At 44.5% G+C, this 19,555-nt stretch overlaps 1 protein-coding gene across 1 annotated transcript in view; it reads left to right on the plus strand.

Moving 5' to 3' along the window:
* Positions 1–213: 213 nt before the first annotated feature.
* Positions 214–19,555, plus strand: part of carmil3 (capping protein regulator and myosin 1 linker 3) — a 90,617-nt gene continuing 71,275 nt past the window's right edge. The window contains exons 1-5 of the mRNA XM_053438375.1: positions 214–271; positions 5,156–5,250; positions 16,323–16,373; positions 17,851–17,910; positions 17,999–18,120. Coding sequence (XP_053294350.1) covers positions 214–271; positions 5,156–5,250; positions 16,323–16,373; positions 17,851–17,910; positions 17,999–18,120 — 386 coding nt within the window. The remainder of the gene's footprint in view (positions 272–5,155; positions 5,251–16,322; positions 16,374–17,850; positions 17,911–17,998; positions 18,121–19,555) is intronic.

Genomic DNA, 19,555 nt, shown 5'->3' on the forward strand with positions numbered 1-19,555 from the left:
GAACTCAGAGAGAGAGAGAGACTCCCCTCTGCTCTTGTCAGTGCGCACCACACACAGCTCCGTACAGGCTGTTGCTGCGGCCGGAGCACCTGCACGAACGGAGGTCGGGACAAAGACGGAGACAAGTGAAAAGGTCTGCGTGGACATTAGCGAGCAGGGGACACCGGAGAGGAACAGACGGAGAAGGGGCTGGACCGGCGGGAGGAGCGCACCATGGCCGCGAAGGAGATCTCATCGGCGGGCTTCGTCAGCGTCAGCCGGGAAATGACAGGTGAGCCCGGACTGGAGGTGACTTCTTCTGGTGGGGTGGGGGGGGGGGGAGAAAGTGTGTCTGGATCTTTCTGTGCGTAGTTTCCTGACAGGACGGGAGAAGACGCGCTCGGTTAGTTTGTCCCCTCTGCTCTTTAACTCTCACCAAGCCTTTGACCGTTTTAGAAACATGCAGGAAACGTGTCCACAGGCTGAACTCCAGAGTCTGTGACACGATGATGCGCAGGGGAAGTGTGTGGAGCACACGGGTCCTGCAGCGATGTCCCGGGTCTGTACGCTGTCTGTGTTTCTGGAGAGTTTACACTTGTGCAGCTCTGGTGCGCGTTCACCGAGGAGTTTTCATCTCTCTCTCTCCCTCTCTTCTCCTCGTGCGCGTGTGTGCGTGGGAGTTATCGTGCGACTGGGAGCGCTTTGCGTGCAGCGAGGCAGCATGCGTTCAGCTGAGCCTCTCTGTGCTCTATATTGGACACACACACACACACACACACACAAACACACGCATACACTGACCTCAGAGGACGTTACATTGATACCCTCTGGACTTACTTAGTTTTGACTTGCCTCCTAAACCCTTAACTTAACCTGAACTTAAAACTAACCTAAACCTGAGCTTGACCTATCCTTAAAGCATGTCTACACCTTAAAGATGTTTGTCCCCACATAAAAGACAACAGATTCAGGTCCCCACAATGTGACACCCGGACCCCCCCCCCCCCCACACACACAGCTACAGAGACATTAGGACAGTGGAGGAGGTCTACTGGTCCAGGTAATCTCAGTGTTTATGCCAGAAACGGTCTTAAAGAGGTAGCAAAGACGAGCACACGCACGCACACGCACACGCACTCACTGACACCAACATGTTTGGATGTTAAGGTGTTTAAGAAGTTGTGTCTTCCACTCACGGCTAATTACCCTGACGCGGCGAGTTAAATCCCGCTGTTTACCAGCTCAACCTGGTCAAGCCCCTTCTGTCTGGCCTGGTGATAAGAGCCAGGCGGCATAAGGCCATTAACACACCTGCCCCGGGAAGGGTAAAAAGGGGGGAGGTGGTGTTCCATGGGGGTGGTATGGGGGGGATTGAGTGCACAGATCCATCTCGGTGTCAAGAGGTCGTTGGGACATGAGAGGGAACCGAGGATGAGCAGAAAGAAAAGGGACTTATCCATCGTGGTGCTTCCTCTTCCCTCCACCCACACCTCCTGCCTCTCTCACACCCCCTTGGGAGCAGATGCCGAGGTCACAGCACCGGCCCTTTTGGGGGGGCTTCAGTGTGTTAAAAGGTTTAAGCGATTGGATCTTGCCCAGCTTAACGTCAGTAACTCTCTGTGCATCTTCGGCTGATCCCTCCGATTGGTGATCATCCCCCCCCCCCCCCCCCCCCCCCGCCCCCAGCACCACCTTAGTACCATCCCTGCCTCGGCCTCCCCTGCATCTGGTGCTTCTCACTCAAGTGTGAGAGCCGACTGCAAGGTTGTGGCCGCAGGATGTGGAAAGTGAGAAACATGAGTGTGCAGCAGTGGGAGAGTTGTGCGACTGACACAATGGAGCGTCGTGACTCACTGTATCTCCATCTGGTGGGCTCCACGAGCGCATATGTAGTACGGGTGGCCCCCGCTCGGGACTGTGAAATATCGCACACAGCTCGCGGGCACATGTTTGCGGTCAGGGAGGTATAGGGGGACGTTGTGTCTGTGAATAGCAGGTCGTATTGTTATGGAGGAGATGTAAATGGAGGAGGCCTCTTGTACGGTTCAGTGAGCTTCAACAGGGTCGCCTGGCGTGATGGAGCAGAGGCCCCCATAGACTGCATCTCTGGATCTTGGGTTTTGCTCCTTTCGAGATGAGCTAGGCTGTTTTTTTTCTTCTTTCTCTGAGGCTAAAAATAGCCCAGTTATGAGTCCTATTCAGTTAGAGGTTGTGTGTGTGTGTATGTATGTGCGTCTGCCTGTCCTCGTCTCTGTGTCTTTGGAGCTGTCTCTGTGAATGTTCCCCCCTGTGTGGCTGATGTAAGGAGTAGTTAACCGGTCTCTCTCCTAAGACGCTGACAGCATCATCAGCTCCAACATGGAGACATTACATTGGTGTGGGCACAGCTTCTGATTCACGGCTTCATTCAAACGGAACAGAATCTCAAACAAACAAACAAAAGCCCCAGGACACCAGAGTTACTTCTGTGTGTCTGTTGAAAAATCGTCACCTGCTGGTGTCCTAAATATTTGATGCCTTACACACTGTCCAAACAAATTCATTATATTGCATGATATTCAGCTGAACAGAGTTTTCACTGTGTTTTGGCCTCTCATCAGCACCCTAGCTGCTTTAAATCACTAAAATGCTAATTTTTACCGACACCTTCCACATTGCAGATAACATTTTTATTGTGTCCATATAATTGGAGTGTTTTGGAAACAAAGAAGTCTCAGCTGATTTCACACATGTCCACTGTTACGTTGTGTGATGAGGATGTGCCAGAAACGTCAACATCAATGTACCAGTATCTCTACGCTAGGTTAGCACTGCTAGGTCTAATTACAAGTTTACAGCTAAATTTAGTGTGACTTTACCGCATTAATGGCATTCACAAACCTCACCTCGCCCGATATCACAAAGTTCCCTTTGCATACTCGCAATGTTTTTCTCTGGTATTTGATGGACCAGTGATGTAGACTTTATTGCCACCTACTGGCCTGGCATGCTTGTTTGCGCGATAGTTTTGTAGTTGTTTTTTGTTCCTGTCTAAAGGAAATAATTTGTAAAATGAAGACAAAATTGAGAGTAAAATATCCACTCTATTGTCGACGAGGCCTATATTCTCTGTGATGTAGAGCTTACTTTACTAATGAAGGTCATGGTAGTAGCACAGTGTACATGTGGATGACAAATTTAAAGAACACACCACAGTGCTTCATCTCCTTGGTATTGATTCCTTTAAGTCTCTGTAGCTCTACTGGAGGGATGAACTCTGCTCTCGGTCGACAAAACAATCCGATCTCAAGGTCCACTTTCTCACGTTTGACCAGGTCTGTGACTAACCATCGTATTCCTATCCTATTGATAGCACTTTAGCAGTTACTCTACGGTCTCCCACTGCACTGAAGATCAGTTCTGGCATCTTTGGTTAAAAAGTACTTAAACAGCAAATATGTCAGCAGATATTGAGAATTACAGGATCTCCTTAAAATATACTTTTATGCTTGATTATTGTTTGAGTCTTTGATCACTTTTAGTTGTGACCTTATTCAGGTTTTTAATTATTATTGTTATAGTATTACATATTGTGAGTTATTTCGGTCACTTTAGAAGGCTTGGAAACCGTGGAGTTTGACACTTCAATCTTGATCATCAATCAGATGATGAAGATTCTGTTCAAAGCTCCAGAAGGAATAATTCTTAGATCTTGATGGATATTATTTCATCTGCTGCTGTTGTCGAGGTCGAGAATAAATTGTCAAGGTGATCTCTATGTGCTTTGGTGATGTTGATGGAGATTGCTGATTAATATGCTGCTCTAATACATTTCCATGCTTAACTGTAAAACATATCCAAGTTATCTTTGTCAATATTAAATGAATTGTGTCTGCTGTCACAGCAGCTGATCCTTGGTCTTATGTTGCCTTATTACCTTCACCAAGGTTACGGTTATGTTTTCATAGCTGTTTGTTTGTTTGTGCCTCTCTCTGTAAGTAGGATTATGAAAAACCTCCTGAACATATGCCACTGAAAGTTGGTGGTAGGATGGGGTGTAGGCCAAGGAAGAACCCATCGACCTCTGGAGCAGATTCAATTATAGGGGTGGATCCAGAGTTTTCTTTCTCACTTGTTAGATTTTTCAAAATGTCAGTGACTATTTCAAGAAGTAAGGCAGAGTTCGGTGTTTGGTGCAGCTTTATTTGAACTGCCTTGGTGGAGGCGCTCGGCTACTGACTGCAAGTTTATAAATGATTCCAGTAATTTCCTCATAGTGCGGCATTAGTTTGGGAAAGAGATTTTAGGTCTGCAGGAAATTAGGTCATTGGGAAGCTTCTTTGTCAGAAGAGAGATTTATTTGAGGGCAGTGTGGTGGTTAAGACTGTTGCCTCCCAGCAAGAAGGCTTGATTCCCAGGTTCAGGTGGGGCCTTTCTCTGTGGAGTGTGCATGTTCTCCTCATGTCCTGCATGGGTTCTCTTCGGGTTCTGTTCCTTCTGCCCGCAGTGCAAAGACAAATGGTTTTGTGTTAGGGTTAAATGAAAACTCTAAATTGACCGCATAGGTCAGAATGGTTATTTGTCCCTACGCTGGCCCGGTCCAGGGTGTACCCCACCATCTGACTCCAGCTCCGCCCAGGACCCTCAAGAGCATCACTGGTATATAGATGAAGTCTGGATATTAATGAGTGAAAATCTGTATCGCAAGAAAGATGTTTGAATTGGTGAAACCCTAATTCATATTTATCCAATATTTTCATGTATCAAGGGTACGCTGGATGAGTCTTGGAGCAGATGCTTTAGTCGGGGAATGATGCACAATAAAAACTGTGTTCGCTGCAGTCACATTCAGTGTTTCCACTTTTACTGTTGCACTGGGTCACCTCTTGTGTCTTATTAGCTAATATTTGCTGGCAGTCTCTTTTCACAGTTGTCATTAAATAGCTCCAATGTTGTTTTCGGTGAGTTGTAGACGGGTAACACAGTTTGTATGAGTAGATAAACTTGCTCCATCTCTTACGTGTCGCTACTCATTTACTGTGCTTTCTCTTTTCATGCCCCCTTTTAAAAGCTTTCTACCGTGCATCTGAGTGCATATCAGGGCAGCACTTTTCCTGATGTTATGTGTTTACATAATATAATGAGCTCTCCTTTTTTCCCCCCCTCTTCTTCTTTTTTTTTCTGCTCCTCCCTCCAGAAAGCATCAAGAAGGTGCTGGACAAGCAATCCGCCAAGTTCGTCCGAGCCATCAAGCAGGACACCAGGAGCGGCAAATCCGAGGACAGGATCCTGGTGAGCGATGCCGAGCAACACCCTCACACCACGCCTAGCCACCCCCAACCCCCCCCCCCCCCCCCACCCCCCCACTCCGCCGCCACACCGGGCCGACCTGAAAGGGATATTCTTGTAGTTAAGAGGGATCGTCTTAATGGGCGAGGTGTGTTGAATATGGAACAGAGCGGCGCCGGCTCGTTAACGGACAAAATGTAAATCGATGGAAGTTAATTGCGACAGATTGGAAGAGGCACGAGAAGTCACAGATTACACATCCTGAGACAGCAGACGCGTTGGAGAATCAGGTTTGAGGCAGATGCTGCCTAAGCAGAGTGAAGTGGACACCATGCCATGGCCTACTGAGTCCATCCTCAGAGTTTATTAGATGTGGCAGGGTGGCCTTAATGCCCCAGGCAAGAGGGTGTGTGTGTGTGTTACCCTTACATGCAGAGCAATCCTTTATTTATTTATTTCTCAGCGTGTGTGTGTGTGTGTTTGTGCGTGTGTGTGTGTGCGTACATGCCAGAGGGTGTGTGGGCAGCCTGCGATGTTTTCCAGGAGCGTGTGCAAGCCAACGCCACCGCTGTTATTGGGAAATTGTCAATTAGTCAACCACATTGGTGACTGATCAGAGAGTCGTGCACGCTCTTGCCGTGCACCAGAGCCAGCTCATTTCCTCCTCTGAAGACACACACCAAAAAAAAGGACCAGCTGATAAGCGGATCAAAACTATTAATCTGCACTTCTCTGCAGTTCTCCGCTATTCTTTCTCCCCCCATCTCCCCCCTTCTTCCATCTATCTCCATCATTACCGCACGTCCCCTCTATTTTTGTCGTCCCCTCTCTTTGTGTCCTCTCTCCCTCCCCTCCTTATCTGTCCATCTCGATTATTCTCCTCCCCGTCACCACCCTCCTCCACCTCCTCCCCCATGCACACCAGCCACCCGTCATTCACTTTTCCTCCGTCTCTTCCCTTTTGTGCCCTTCCCTCCATCTTTACTCAAACCTGTAAAAGGTTATTGAGCTCCTCTTTCCATCAGAGGCAATTCAATTAGGTCTCTGCCTTATGAGAGTTTTTTTTTTTTTACTATCCAAATGGGCCTTGGCTGCTGCGTCTTCCACAGCTCTGAATTCTTTCAAAGAAAGGGAGAGCGAGGGAGAGAGAGGAGGAAGAGAAGAAGAGAGATGGATGTAGGCATTCATTCTTGCACGTTGTCAAGGTCCTCCCCCTCTAAAAGGCAATCTTTTCACCCTAATGGATAAATTTGCTTGGATGTATGAATGGTGAACAGACGAGAGTTTGTAAATGGACTGTTTGTTTCAGTCTCTCTGGGCATTGTGCACAACATATTCACATGCTTTAAAATGTCATACATGGCAGTTGGAGGATGTGTTTTGAGCATTGCTCCCTAATGCGAAGCTGAAGTTTAATAGTGAAAATAATTTTTCCAAGCCCGAAGGCGTGGCGTTCTCTTACCTTTATCCTCCCTTTCATGTGGATCTCCCCCCTTCACGGCTGGAGTAGATTTAGCAGGTCGAATCAGTGCAGGATTATAGCTTTCATTTCTTTTCCACTGCTTTAAGTTTGCTGAAAGAAGAGTTTTATATTTACTGCTCGGGGGCATATATCCGCTGAAAGCCGATTGGGCCCTGAAGTGCCCCCGTCCCGTCGCTGGTCTTTTTATACTTTTTTTTTATTAAACTTGTCATTTTCTAACAATAATGCTGATGCTTTGTTAATAATTTTTATTTTCTAAGCTTTCTTGAAGTACACAATATTCACGTTCTGAAACGAGGGATAACTTTCAGAATATATTCAATGATCTGTGGCCTTGCTCAAAGCTATACATCTAACAGTAAACAAGGAATGTTCAGCACTGTGAATTAAGTATTATGCATTGATGTTTGACATTTAATTGGCCCCTCCTGGTAAATTGTGGCCCCTGATATGAAAAAATGCGTTCCCCGTTACTGCGCCATCTACGGAAGTCTTTGTTCTACATCTTGCTCTTTCTTTGTTTCCCCCGTTTTTTCCCCTGGAGACACTGCTTGTCTGTCTGTGTTGAATGTACCAGCCATCATGCTGCAACACACAAGCACACGCAAGCAAGCACACACACATGCTGCGTTGTCTCCCTCCACGACCCATCTCAGACAGACCCAGGGAGGGCTCAGCATGACATCCAAACGCCACCCAGGGCAATGCGCTGGAGAGCATCAACATGCATGTTTCTCTCATGGGTGTGCACAAACACACACACACACACACACACATGCAGTTTGTCATGTGCAGGGGGCATCTACTCAGAAACACATGGTTCAGTGCATCAAAACTTACTCACATACACACACTTCCGGCCGTTATTAGATCAGCCCATCTGAAGATTAGAGCCAAGTCAGGAAACAAATCTTCAAAGACGGAGACAGGGGGCGATGGTGTTGGTGGGGTACCGGGGGGGGGGGGGGGGGGGGGTGTTGGCAGAAGAGGGGAGGGCATCCCACTAGAGGAAAGGGAATAGACAGGGTGTGTGTGTGTGTGTGGGGGGGGGGGGGGCTGATGTGGTGTGATGCCCTAGTTAGCGATTAGGCTCTTCCGCCACTTATTTATCCTGATCGGCCGATCCGTTTTCTCCTTTGTTGACTTCCTTCGCCTTCTACCTAATGAAGGGGCCTATTACTTGCTGAGACTTGCCGCTGTGTGACAGTGTCCAGAGCACACTTGGGCACTCGCTTGTTTCCACTTAGTTTCTGCAGAGGTCCCGCTCGTGAGAACTCCAGCGGGACTGAGGTTTGAGGTCATGTTTAGGGCCATTAATTTTTAAAGATTTGTGGCTGTGGTCGTGTGTGTGTACGTGTCGGTCTGGGGGGTGGTTACAGCGCGGAGGATATTTAGGAAGTTGGTGTAAGTAATATATATATATATATAATGATGATTTATGGTCAGCAGTCCCTTTCTATTGGCTTTGCTCCACAGAAATGAATCCATGCATAAAAGTCAATAGTTAATATTATATCTAACATTCTCTTCTTCTTTCTTATTACTACGACACTGCTGCTGCTTCTATCTACTCTGTACAGTCTTTTGTTTTCTTCTCAGAAATCTGCTTTATCTGTACCTATGGGTATATACAAATACTGTAAATAAAATTCATAGATTGGAAAATTCAATTTGATAACAGACTATTTTCGGTCTGAAGGAATATCCAGTAGTGTCTGACTTGTTTGTGGTCACCATTGTATTGAATCTTCAATATCTTTCTTTGGGATTCATTTCTTTAATATTCAACATCTAATTCCCCTTTACGGAGTTGTCTTTTTTGTTCGTTTAATTTCTCTGCACTTGTCATTTTTTCATGTCTACCTTTTTGTTTTCAAGCTTCTATATTTCTTTCCTGCCTGGTTGTTTTTTAACCTCATCCTCATGAATTAATCTTCTCTCTGGACCTCTGTGTCTTTCTTATGTTATTGAATTTGTATCAGTCTTTGTGTTGTTAAATTGTGTTTGTTCTTCAGTGCTCTGTCTAGTCTAAACTACATCACTGTCTGACTTGTGGTTAGGTTATTTGTCCCGACACGGAGGTGACTCACTGCTGGTAAATGGATTTGTACAGATGTATAATATGTTCAGTGGATTGGGAGAAGGAGGTTTCCAATCCGTCTCTATAAACAGAGGTTTAAGGACCAGCTGGGAGGCTCTCATGAAGATATTAGTTACTTGTTCCATTGTGGGAAATGTCAGACTTTTCAGTTTGGTAAAGTAACTTGTGTGAAAGGGGCCTCAGACCATGGTCAGGGCTGACAGACCATAAAGACGGTCTCAGTTTCAGTCAGGATCTAACTGAAATAGTTTCACAGTTTCAATAAGTGTTTTCAAACTGCAGATAGTTCAGACTTTTGAACCGTTTGCAAGAAGTCAGCATTCAACAATAGAAGAAGAAAAAAAAGTGGATAGTTGAATTGCTTGTAGCCTCTGATAATGTTTCATGACGAGGTCGTTCATTAAGCTGTTGGTAAAACCTCGATCAACAAAGTGATGCACTTCCTTCATTTTCACAATTCAAATGGAAAGACTTCTTTTTTAATGCACTTAGAAATGTAGCAAATTCAAGAGAACACATGTCGGAACAAAGACCTGAACCTGGGTTTGGCTCATTGTACCTCCATGTAGGAAAACGCCCTAAAAGTTGTGTTCTTTTGTTGGATGACCCAAAAAGAGCTCACACACCTGAATGGTGGTGAGATGATCAACAATTCAGTTCTCAATTTTTCTCGAATATTTGCTTTAGTTTTGTGAGTTACTCGATTCATGTTCCCTGGGCTCTGTGAAAAATATGGATTATCCTGGTGAAGTTAAGTAAATTGAATTGAAATTGGACTGTTACGCTTATGCGCAGCAGCAACCCTAATATTCTAAATGTAGTTGGACACCAGACAGGAGAATCAAAACATCCCTCAATCTGTCTGTAAAAAATAATAATAAAATACCTTTTTTATATATTTTGTATCTGTCAGCCTAAAACCTGTTTTTATAGAATCAAAATTAATCCAAACTTAATATCAACACTTGAACATACAAAAATGTGATTAAAAACTACCAAAGGTGGGAGAAGCCATTTTTGAGAAAAAGGTATTTTGACTTTTTAGTTCGGTTAAACATGGAGGAAAAGGCGTGGTTTATGGCCTTTATTGCAGCCAGCCCCTCGATGGCTATGAAGGGGGTTTGGCTTCACTTTCCAGAAGCAGACATTCCCATATACAGTCTGTGATACAGACAATTTTAGTTAAAGTTAACTTTAACTAAAATGGACAAGGATTCCATTGACACCAAGGTCAAATTCAACCCTTTGTAATTCTTACAGTATTAATCTTAATAAGTTTGTAACCATTGAATCAATGTATATATTGTAATTCACTTGCTCGCTGTTTTATCATTCCCTCATCTCACTTAATCTGATTGATACATTTTCTGACACCAGAGAGCTGACTGAACCTCTTCAGTGTGTTGGTGCAGAGAGCAGAGCAGCTGCCAAGCAACGCGTCTTTTTCAGAGCAGACAGACGGGAAGATTTCCAAAGACTCTTTTATTGGCGTCTATGACTTCATCATCATCATCATCATCGCTTCTCAATGAATCCAGGTAGAAGTGATTTGTGGACGAAGAATGGTGTTGACTCCCAGGCCAAGGACCCAGTCTATATCCAAGCCTGGGATTGTTTTGCTCCGCTAAGGAGGATGTTTGTTTGTTTGTAAGCAAGATTTGTATGGAACTGTTGAATAGATTTCCATGTCACTTTGTGGAAGAAAACAAAAATCTATTAGTGTTAGAAATCAGGTGCGGCTTGGCCTTTGCGAAGAGGTTTACATTACATTTCATTTAGCTGACGCTTTTATCCAAAGCGACTTACAATAAGTGCATTCAACCCCGAAGGTACAAACCCAGAACAAGAAGAATTAAGAAAGTACAATTTCTTCAAAAATAAAGCAAAACTACAAAGTGCTATAAGTAAGTGCTATTTCAGTGCTACTAAATTTTTAGTTTCCAAATTATTTTATTCAAGGTATAGTCGGAAGAGGTTTGTTTTTAGTTTGAGGTGGAAGATGTTTAAACTTTCTGCTGTCCTGGTTCCTAAATGGTGGAATGAGCCATTGACATTGCTCATTCCACCATTTAGGAACCAGGACAGCAAACCATCGTGATTTTGATGAGTGTTTAGCTCGCAGTGAGGGAGCAACAAGCCGATTGGCCGAGGCAGAATGGAGTGAACAGACTGGAGTGTAACGTTGGCCCATGTCCTGGATGTAGACTGGACCTGATCCGTTCACAGCACGGTGCGCAAGTACACATTTTTTTAAACGGATGCGGGCAGCCACTAGTAGCCAGTGAAGGGAATGGAGGAGCTGTGATGTGCACTCAACTGTGTGCCATTCTAGATTGTTGGTGGGTTTGTGTGTTTGCTAGATCACTCAACAACTTTGGAAGGATCACCACAAACCTTGGTGGAAGGATGCATTATCACCATCTTTACATTGCAAAAGTTTTCTAGTGGTTTGCATGTGGACCAATCCTGCAGGACGGTGACTAGATGACCACTGAGGCTAAATCTGAGCCAAAGCTGAATCCAGTTTTGAACAAATTATCCTTCAAGCTGCAAAAAACAAATGTATTGCGGCAAACGAAGTCCGACAGCAAGAGACACTCGCTGGATTACATAATCAACCTAAACATTTTAAGTGGTGAAACGGTGAAACATTGCTTCCGGCTGAGATGACACTTTTGTTGCAGGGAGACTCAGACTATGCATCGAACTGTGAAAGAAAGCACAGCACAAAGCAGCAAAGCAGAGACGACTCCGTGCTAGCGGCACAACCTTGTATTCTCTCAGTCTCCCAACAACACTTCACATTTTTTTGTTGTGTTTGTAATATGCTTGCATAATGGAGAACATTACCGCTGCATCATCCACAGTTTTCTATTCATGGGTTCTCCCTCCGAGAGAAATCGCCGTGGAGTCATTTTCTCTGCAAGTATCCAGGATTTACCATTTGATGGCGCGTGGTGAGAGCTCTGCGCTGTAATTAGGACTCTGCTTTCCTTTGATTATCATAACACATGTTGGTAGCCTATGGCGGAGGCACTATGAAATGTGACGGCTGACCTTCTCTTTTTTTTTCCTTGTGAGTTGCAGACAAAGTGTGAATGAGTGTTTTCAAAGGCCACTCAGAGTGTCTCCGTCTGTTTTATCTTTTCATCCTACTCATTTCCTTTCTCTCCTTGCCTCTGTCTCTCTCTCTCTCTCTTCTCATCTCCCTGCATCACCCCGCCTCTCTGTTTCTCCCGCTCGCCTCGCCACTTGGCCTCTCCCACCCCTGCTGTTCGTCTCTGTCTCATCCCACATTCTCACATGTGCTCGCATTTGATATTTTCCCCTCACCCTATTTTTTTATTTTTATTTTTTTTTTTTTTATCCTCTCAGCCAATTCACCCACTCCCCTCCACTCTTCCTCTACATCTCCACACTCATTTCTTACTCCCATCGATAGCACAACCCTATGACCCCATCCCATTATCACTCTTTCCCCTTCCTCTCCCTTCTCTTTATTAGCGGTCCTTTCGGTCTCAGAGTGCTTGCTTGCCTTCTCTTTGATTTAGGAGCATTGGACTGGTTGGATTTTATGAGAGAATCTGGAACTAAAATCTTTTTTTTTTTTTTTTTTTTAGCTTTGCGTGTCTTTCCCCTCGTGTAGCTCCATCTCTCTGCGACTCTGTTTCGGCCACTCTAAAGTCCACTTATAAAGCATGACCTGGGGCATCTATGCTTTCAAACCCTCTGTCTCATCCCCACACACAGACACACACAGACAGATACGCACACATGCACGTAAGCTGACACATCGAGTGATGGCAGGGGTGTGTTCTTATGATGCCGAGTATACTTGCTTCATACTTGCTGATGGTGGCTGACTGTGTGCGTGTGAGAGTGTAGTCCAAAGCCAGCTTAAAAAACTATTGTGCATCATTATATGTGCATGGGAGTCCCAATGTGTGTGTGTGCTGTACCAGGATGCCCGACATGTACAAATGTTGTATTGGAATGTTTCAGATTTTGCTGTGTGTGTGTGTGTTTATGTTTTTAAATGCCCTTGTGGGCGAGCCAAAAATACCATGGGCAGCCAAATCTGGCACTGATCCTCAGCTTGTACCCTCTGAGGCAATGCTGCAACACACACGCACGCACGCATGCACACACACGCACACGCACGCAAGCACACACACACACACACAGAAGACCCAGCGACACACTTTGATTTGCACCATCTCGTTTGAAGTGCAAGACCCACAGCCCCTGACAGCTTATGATTAATATAAGCCCCCGCCCTCTGCCCTCTGGACTGCGTTCGCATGCAGACACACACATCTAGAGAGAAACATTTGTTGTTTTAGTGCACGTAGTACACACACACTCCCTCTGCATGACACACACTCCCACCCTGCCCTCCCAGTCTGCTTCAGGGGCTGGCTGGCTGGCTGGCTCTTTGAACTTGTGCTTGTGACACTGCGCCATCACAACAAGGGCACCTCTGTTACCCCCCCCCCCCCCCCCCCCCCGCCACCCAGCCATCCCATCATCTTCCCGTATCAGTCCCTCCCTTCCTCCAGTTCGTCCTCTTCGCTCTTTGAGATCGTCACCTGCCGTGTCCTTGGCTTACCAGGTCAGGAAGGTTGACCATCTCATCTCAGAGGAGTTCCTTGGTGGGAAACGATTTGCTCTTGTGGCTTTTAGGGTCTTCCATTGATCCCTGGTGAAATGGGGTGGCCAGAAGTCCACATTAGGGTAAAATATTCTGGTTCTGGCTCATGAGGCTTGACTTCAGCTCTGATTCATCCAATTTATCCTTGAGCCTTGATGCTTCAGTAGGAAACTATTTCTTGTTTCCTGAGAAAAACCAATAGATGTGTTATCTGTTTCATTTATTTGCACAGCTTGAGCCAGGACTGTCTGATACTTTCTTAAAGAGACGATAAACACTACTGTGAAAACTGTCCACCCAGTGAGTTCTACTCATTGACCGTGTATAAAGATGGACGATGTGTCTCCACTTCCTCCCACTATCAAGAATTGAACCTATAACATCCCAGATAAGATAAGGTAATCCTTGATTATTGCCACAGTGGGGAGATCTTCAGTTTTACAGCAGCAACAGTCACAAATAAGCCTCAGTAAGTAATAAGTAACCTGCAATACTTTAGTGAAAGGAATATAAAATAATAAAGAAAAAATATGAATGAAATAAAACTCACATAAATAGTCTTAAGACAGGAAAAATATGTACAGTGAATGAATAAGAAAGAGTCTCCAATTCACCGGAGACACTCTACAGGACATGCCTGAAAACGGTTTTGAACATACTTTGGTGTTTTAAAATAAATATGATACGTACTTTGACTTTTTAGTTCGGCCCCTGTCCCATCCAAATAATGGAGGAGGCATGGTTTATGACCTATACAGCAGCAGGTCAGATGTGGGGAAGATGAAGACACTTTGATTCACTTTTGAGCACTGTCATGTTGTCCATCTTCATTTACAGTCTATGGTTCAATGAAACACACCGTTCTAGAAAATAATAGCTAAACGAATTGATATAGACAATATTTAATGCTGTGTTAGATAAAAAAAATGGCACTGTAACTGAAATAGATTGTGTTTTCAAATACTTTAAATCATACATATTGGTGAATGAGATGGTGAGAATGTACTTTGTTGTGCACACACTGATGATACAATTCCCTTAAATAACAGTGGAATACTGTGCAATTGACTTCACTCCAGGTATTTAAATCAAGTGCATTTAGGAAATAAAAACAATCTTGCCACCAGATGTGAAAGTGACCTCTGTGTCTGTCTGAAGTTTTGGCACCTTCGAGTTTAAAGCAGGCGGCTGCGTCCTGTTGTAATGGCTCAAACCTGATCTGTTCCACCGCACACGATGAACAGTATCCACTGGATTTTCCCTCTGCCTCGGCACACACCCCGTCCCGAGCGGGCACGGCATCACTGTATGGAGTATTGATCGTCTCTCTGATGATGCCTCACTGCTCTGTAAATGATATATCAAGAGAGGAGAAACTCTACGCAAGAGGCCTTGTTCAGCATCAGAGGATGAAATCGGCCGCCTGCATTATTGATGCCTGTGTTTACATGACGGAACCTTCTGTCAGGTTGAAAGGCTTTTGAAGGGAGAATATGATTCTGTCTTATTTTCTCACTGTGTGAGAAAATAACACACACACACACACACTCGTTCCTGGATTTATATGCCAGAGTTTGCAAACTTTGGAGTTGTGGTTGGACTAACAATCTTTCTCCGAAGCTCCCTTTTTTCCTTGGTGGGGGTATCGTTCTGTCTTCTCCTTTCCAGTCTCTTGTTTTCAGTGCTCTCCCCCTCCTGTCTCCTCTCTGTGGGAGCCTGCCATGGATATCTGTGTAGTTAAGAAACAGGGCTGATCTGCGAGGCTAATTCCGCTGGGAAGTTGGTGAAGTACAGAGGAGGGGAATGTGAAGACTTTATTTAATCCAGTGTCTCTGTCCTTCTATTGCCTCGTCTATCTCTCGCTCTTCCTCATTCTTTGTATGTTTTGCTTGCTTTCTTCCTCTCACCGCCACTCAGCGGGGCGCCATTAGCCATTCAGCGCAGAGAGGCCTTGAGGAATTGAAAGCGACAGAGCAGAAAAAGAATAGAAAAACTCAACCGGGGAAAGGGAGACAGGGGAGTCGTGAGATGGGACGGGGAGGGAGCAGGGGTGAGGTGTTCCGGCAGGAGGGAGGCAGACAGGGCGCTGTGGGCACACAGGGAGATGGAGGGATTAGGGATTAAGGAAGAGTATGGGGGGAAGATGAACAGATTTCCATGGAGATGAAGAGAGAAATCACAGGAATGACAGGGTGCAAGGGAGGGAATTATGGACACGTCAGGAGTGGAATCTTAAAGCCAGCTGAAAAAGAGCAGAGGGAGAGTGTGGGCATGATGTGGAGTGGGAGCTGGGGAGGGATGGGTATGCATGGTGCATGCATGGGGTATGCTAATTATGGATTTTTGAATTATGAATGAGATTAATTACATAGGCAGACGTGAATATATTCACGATTTTTCTTCTCTTAATTTACCCAAGACACTTTTAAATGGTAATGTCTTTCTTTTGGCAAAAGCCCACCTCTCTTTTTTTTTTTTACTCTTCCCATCCTCTTTGTCCTCTTTATCCTCCTCCTCATCTGAGCATTAGTTTTCCTCGCTGACGCATTGAGGCATCTGTTGCATAAGTGCCACTTTGTTCCATCAACACAACTTAGCCGGATAAATCGGACGGTCACGTGACTCCCTATCTCGCTGTAATATTTCTTCCACACACGCATGCTATCATCATTAGCTTGCTAATGTCTAGAGTGCTTAGAATGACTTACGAGCCGTGCGGATGATACTCGTGGATGATTTGCTGTCTTTATGGGGTGTTGATGCCGTGCTATTTTTTGCTGCGATTTGCATTTTGCATTTCCTGCTCTGTGACAGAAAATGAATGTGTTCTCTCCCCCCAGGTCCTGGCAACATGGAGACTGTATCTCTTTGCTGTCAAAGTGCCCACCAAGGTAAATGTTCTCCCCAGACTCCCAGAGGAATTTTCGGGCTTTCACTGGGCAGCTTTGATCTCGCTGTTAATTCACAGGAGACGTGACAAACAAGCGGCAGAGTTTTGGAGCAGAAGATAATGATGATGATGACTGTGCTGATGATGTTTTAGAATGATAGGCATCTTGATAATGATTACAATGAAGACAATCATTTGGCAGGTGGCAAAAAACTGGCGGTTTCAGGCAAACCTTTGTAGATTATCTTTCTTCGATGAGAGTTTGATGAGAAGATCCTGACCTTGGCTCTATACTTTTTTTTGGATAAATCAAACAAACAAGTTATGATGTGTTAATTATTGAGCTTTGGAGTTGCTAGTAGGCATATTTATTTATTTTGGGGACAAAGCCAGGTTAGCCGTTTCTTGTGGTTCCCCTCTCTCTGTAAAGCTCAGCTAACTGCATGCTGCAACTGTGGCATCATTCTCCTCATCCAACTCTCAGGATGTATATGCACATATATGCACATTTTCAGCGTCATTTCAACGTTGGTCCTATTTTTGCCAATATCTGAACCCATTGGCGGATATAAAGTGAGGCTTTTTCTAGGTGTATTGAGTTTTGCAACATTTGGTGTAATTGCCATTAACAGCTTTCTGCATATAAATCAGAACAATTAAAAAGCACATTGCTGAACAGACTATTTCCCTGCAGGCAACCAAAGCCTGCTCAAAGGCAATTGGTCAAACTAGAAACCAGAAGGCTTCTCTATTCAAATGCATGTTCATAGAAATTATGGATGTCTGGCAGACTGTCTATCTGTGTGGAAATGAATTCAGGTGCCAGTCCCGCAGTAGGTTGAATCCACGTCGGCCTTAAAAAGAGGGTTTGCTGTCGCACCTCCTCATTTTGACATTTTGTTCCACAAAGTTGTGCAAAAGTAATCAATCCAAAATAATCAATCCAAAATAATTAAATAATCCACGGGGGGGTTGCTTCAGCCAAGAATAGAAATATGTGAACCCCAAGAAGATAACAATAATTAGAAATACAAAATAAAGGTAAAAAAAAAAAAAGTTTGTAAAATACATGTAAAAAGATATTCATTAATAGTATATAAATATACAGTATATACTATACAATAATGCATTAACAGCCATAGAGTTGGCCTGTACCCTGTGATGGAAATTGACACTTTCAAGTTCAGGTAATAATTTTACTATCAGATCTTTTTTTCATGAATTATGCTAACCTCATGGTTCGCTGAAAACCTCCATGATTGCCTGTAAACTCGTGTTTCTTGCCCCATCTGACATCTTATAAAAAAATTTGCTGCAGATGTAAGCAATTACCTTGATGAGAATACTTTAAGTCTTGATTTAATATAAACAGAAAACAAGACCCAAGTTGTAATGAGGTGTTATCACGCTTTTAAAGATGTTGTAAAACAGGCAGTGTGTTGTTGTGGCCCACAGATGAGTTCTTTTGCTGTTTTCAGGTTGAGGTCACCTTCAACTTCTTGGAAATCCGAGCGATGAACACCTACCCAGAGCACCAGGTGAGAACAGTTTAGCTTTTTTAGCTTTTTGCCCTTGTCCGCAGTTTAAAGTGTTATTACAGAAAAAGGAATGTTCCCCACACTGCAGGTTGTCATCGATACAGACAAGACCACCTACTCGCTGAGGCTGCAGACCCAGGAGCAGCTTGATCACGTGGTCAATCACATCAACCACGCCCTCTCCAGAGTCTTCAACAACTCTATTTACGCGTAAGCATCATCGAGCATCATAACCTTGGGCAAAGAACCAAGTTTGTCTGGTTTCTTCCCCCATAGATTTTGGCTGAGGTGCCTCTTCCTCAAACTTAAAAAAATGCCTTTTAGAATTTAGAACACCCCCATCTCTCTCTCACCCACACCCAGGTATTGTCACACACACACACACACACACGACACATCTGTTAGTTTGCTAAAGCTAATTTATCTACACACACACTTTTGCATCAGAAATGTCTAACGTAGTAGAGGCTTCTCGCCTATGCAGTTTCCTTACTGCAGAGGAAACTGCCGTCACAGGCATCTGTCTCGGCCAGAGGGAGAAACGATGTGTGTGTTTATGAGATAGCCGTGATAGAAGCAGCCATGTCTAAAGACACAAAAGGGCAGGAGAGCATGGGAGATGTTTCTGAATTGTATATGATGTGTTGGTTTAGTTGTTTAGTTTAAGCAAATGAGCCCCTACCTTTTAATTAGATGGTGCAAGGTCCAAGATGGTTTGTGACATTAAGAGCCAAGTTCAACCCTTAATTGGAGTTTTTTTTTTTTTTATACATTCGGTAACAATTGTGATAGTAAAACTATCATTTATGTATTTCATCATAGTACAGTTATGAAATTGAGTTAACAGCTCTAAAATCACATGATTGTTAGTGTGCAGAATCTCTTGAACAACTCTCTACAGCGCATTGACAAGTTGGCAGCTTCACCTTCGGGCAGGATTACTTGTGTTCTAGTATTGCTGTAGTTTTCATCCAACCCATTTCTGTGTCACAGGCGACTTTAACACCCAGCAATCACTGGGATTGAATCAGCCGGCTGACACTGAGTAGGCTGTAACCTGGAGGCATTGTGTTGGCTCTTTTTTATTTTCTAAAGACGATGGTGTAGCGCAGCGAGTGTGTAGCAGTAACACACAGTCCCTGACAGAGCTGTAGACACAGGCCTCCAGTCAAAAATCCATTTGTACACAGTTAGAGCCTGGATACATTTAAGTTCCAGTCCCGGACATTTTGTGTTCCGATGTCCTGTGGATGTATGGGTGAGCGAGCAAGGCACAGAGTGTATTCCCTCATCTACAATTTCTAAGAGCAATGGGATTGACTCTTCTCCGGCTATTGACCTGCACAAGGCTATCTCTGCACTCTATCATCTTTCAGAATGGCTCTTTTCCATTAGAGCCGCTGCCTGTGATTGCGTCCATCGAGAACATTTAAAGAGAATAAAGGGAGAGGGGGAGAAGAGAAGGCGGGAAGTTATGTTGTGGTGCTTGATTTGTGCAGCCTTGTAACGGATTGGTGCCGCTGCATTGTGGTACATCATGCAGATGGTATCACGATAACGTGCACTCGCGCTTCAGAGGCGGATGATGATTGTGGAGAGGAGGTGGGGATTAAGGTCACGGATGTGGTTAGGTGTTGTGTGTCTG

This window comes from Pleuronectes platessa, chromosome 13 (genome assembly GCF_947347685.1).
Source record: "Pleuronectes platessa chromosome 13, fPlePla1.1, whole genome shotgun sequence".
In the NCBI taxonomy this organism is placed as follows: domain Eukaryota; kingdom Metazoa; phylum Chordata; class Actinopteri; order Pleuronectiformes; family Pleuronectidae; genus Pleuronectes; species Pleuronectes platessa.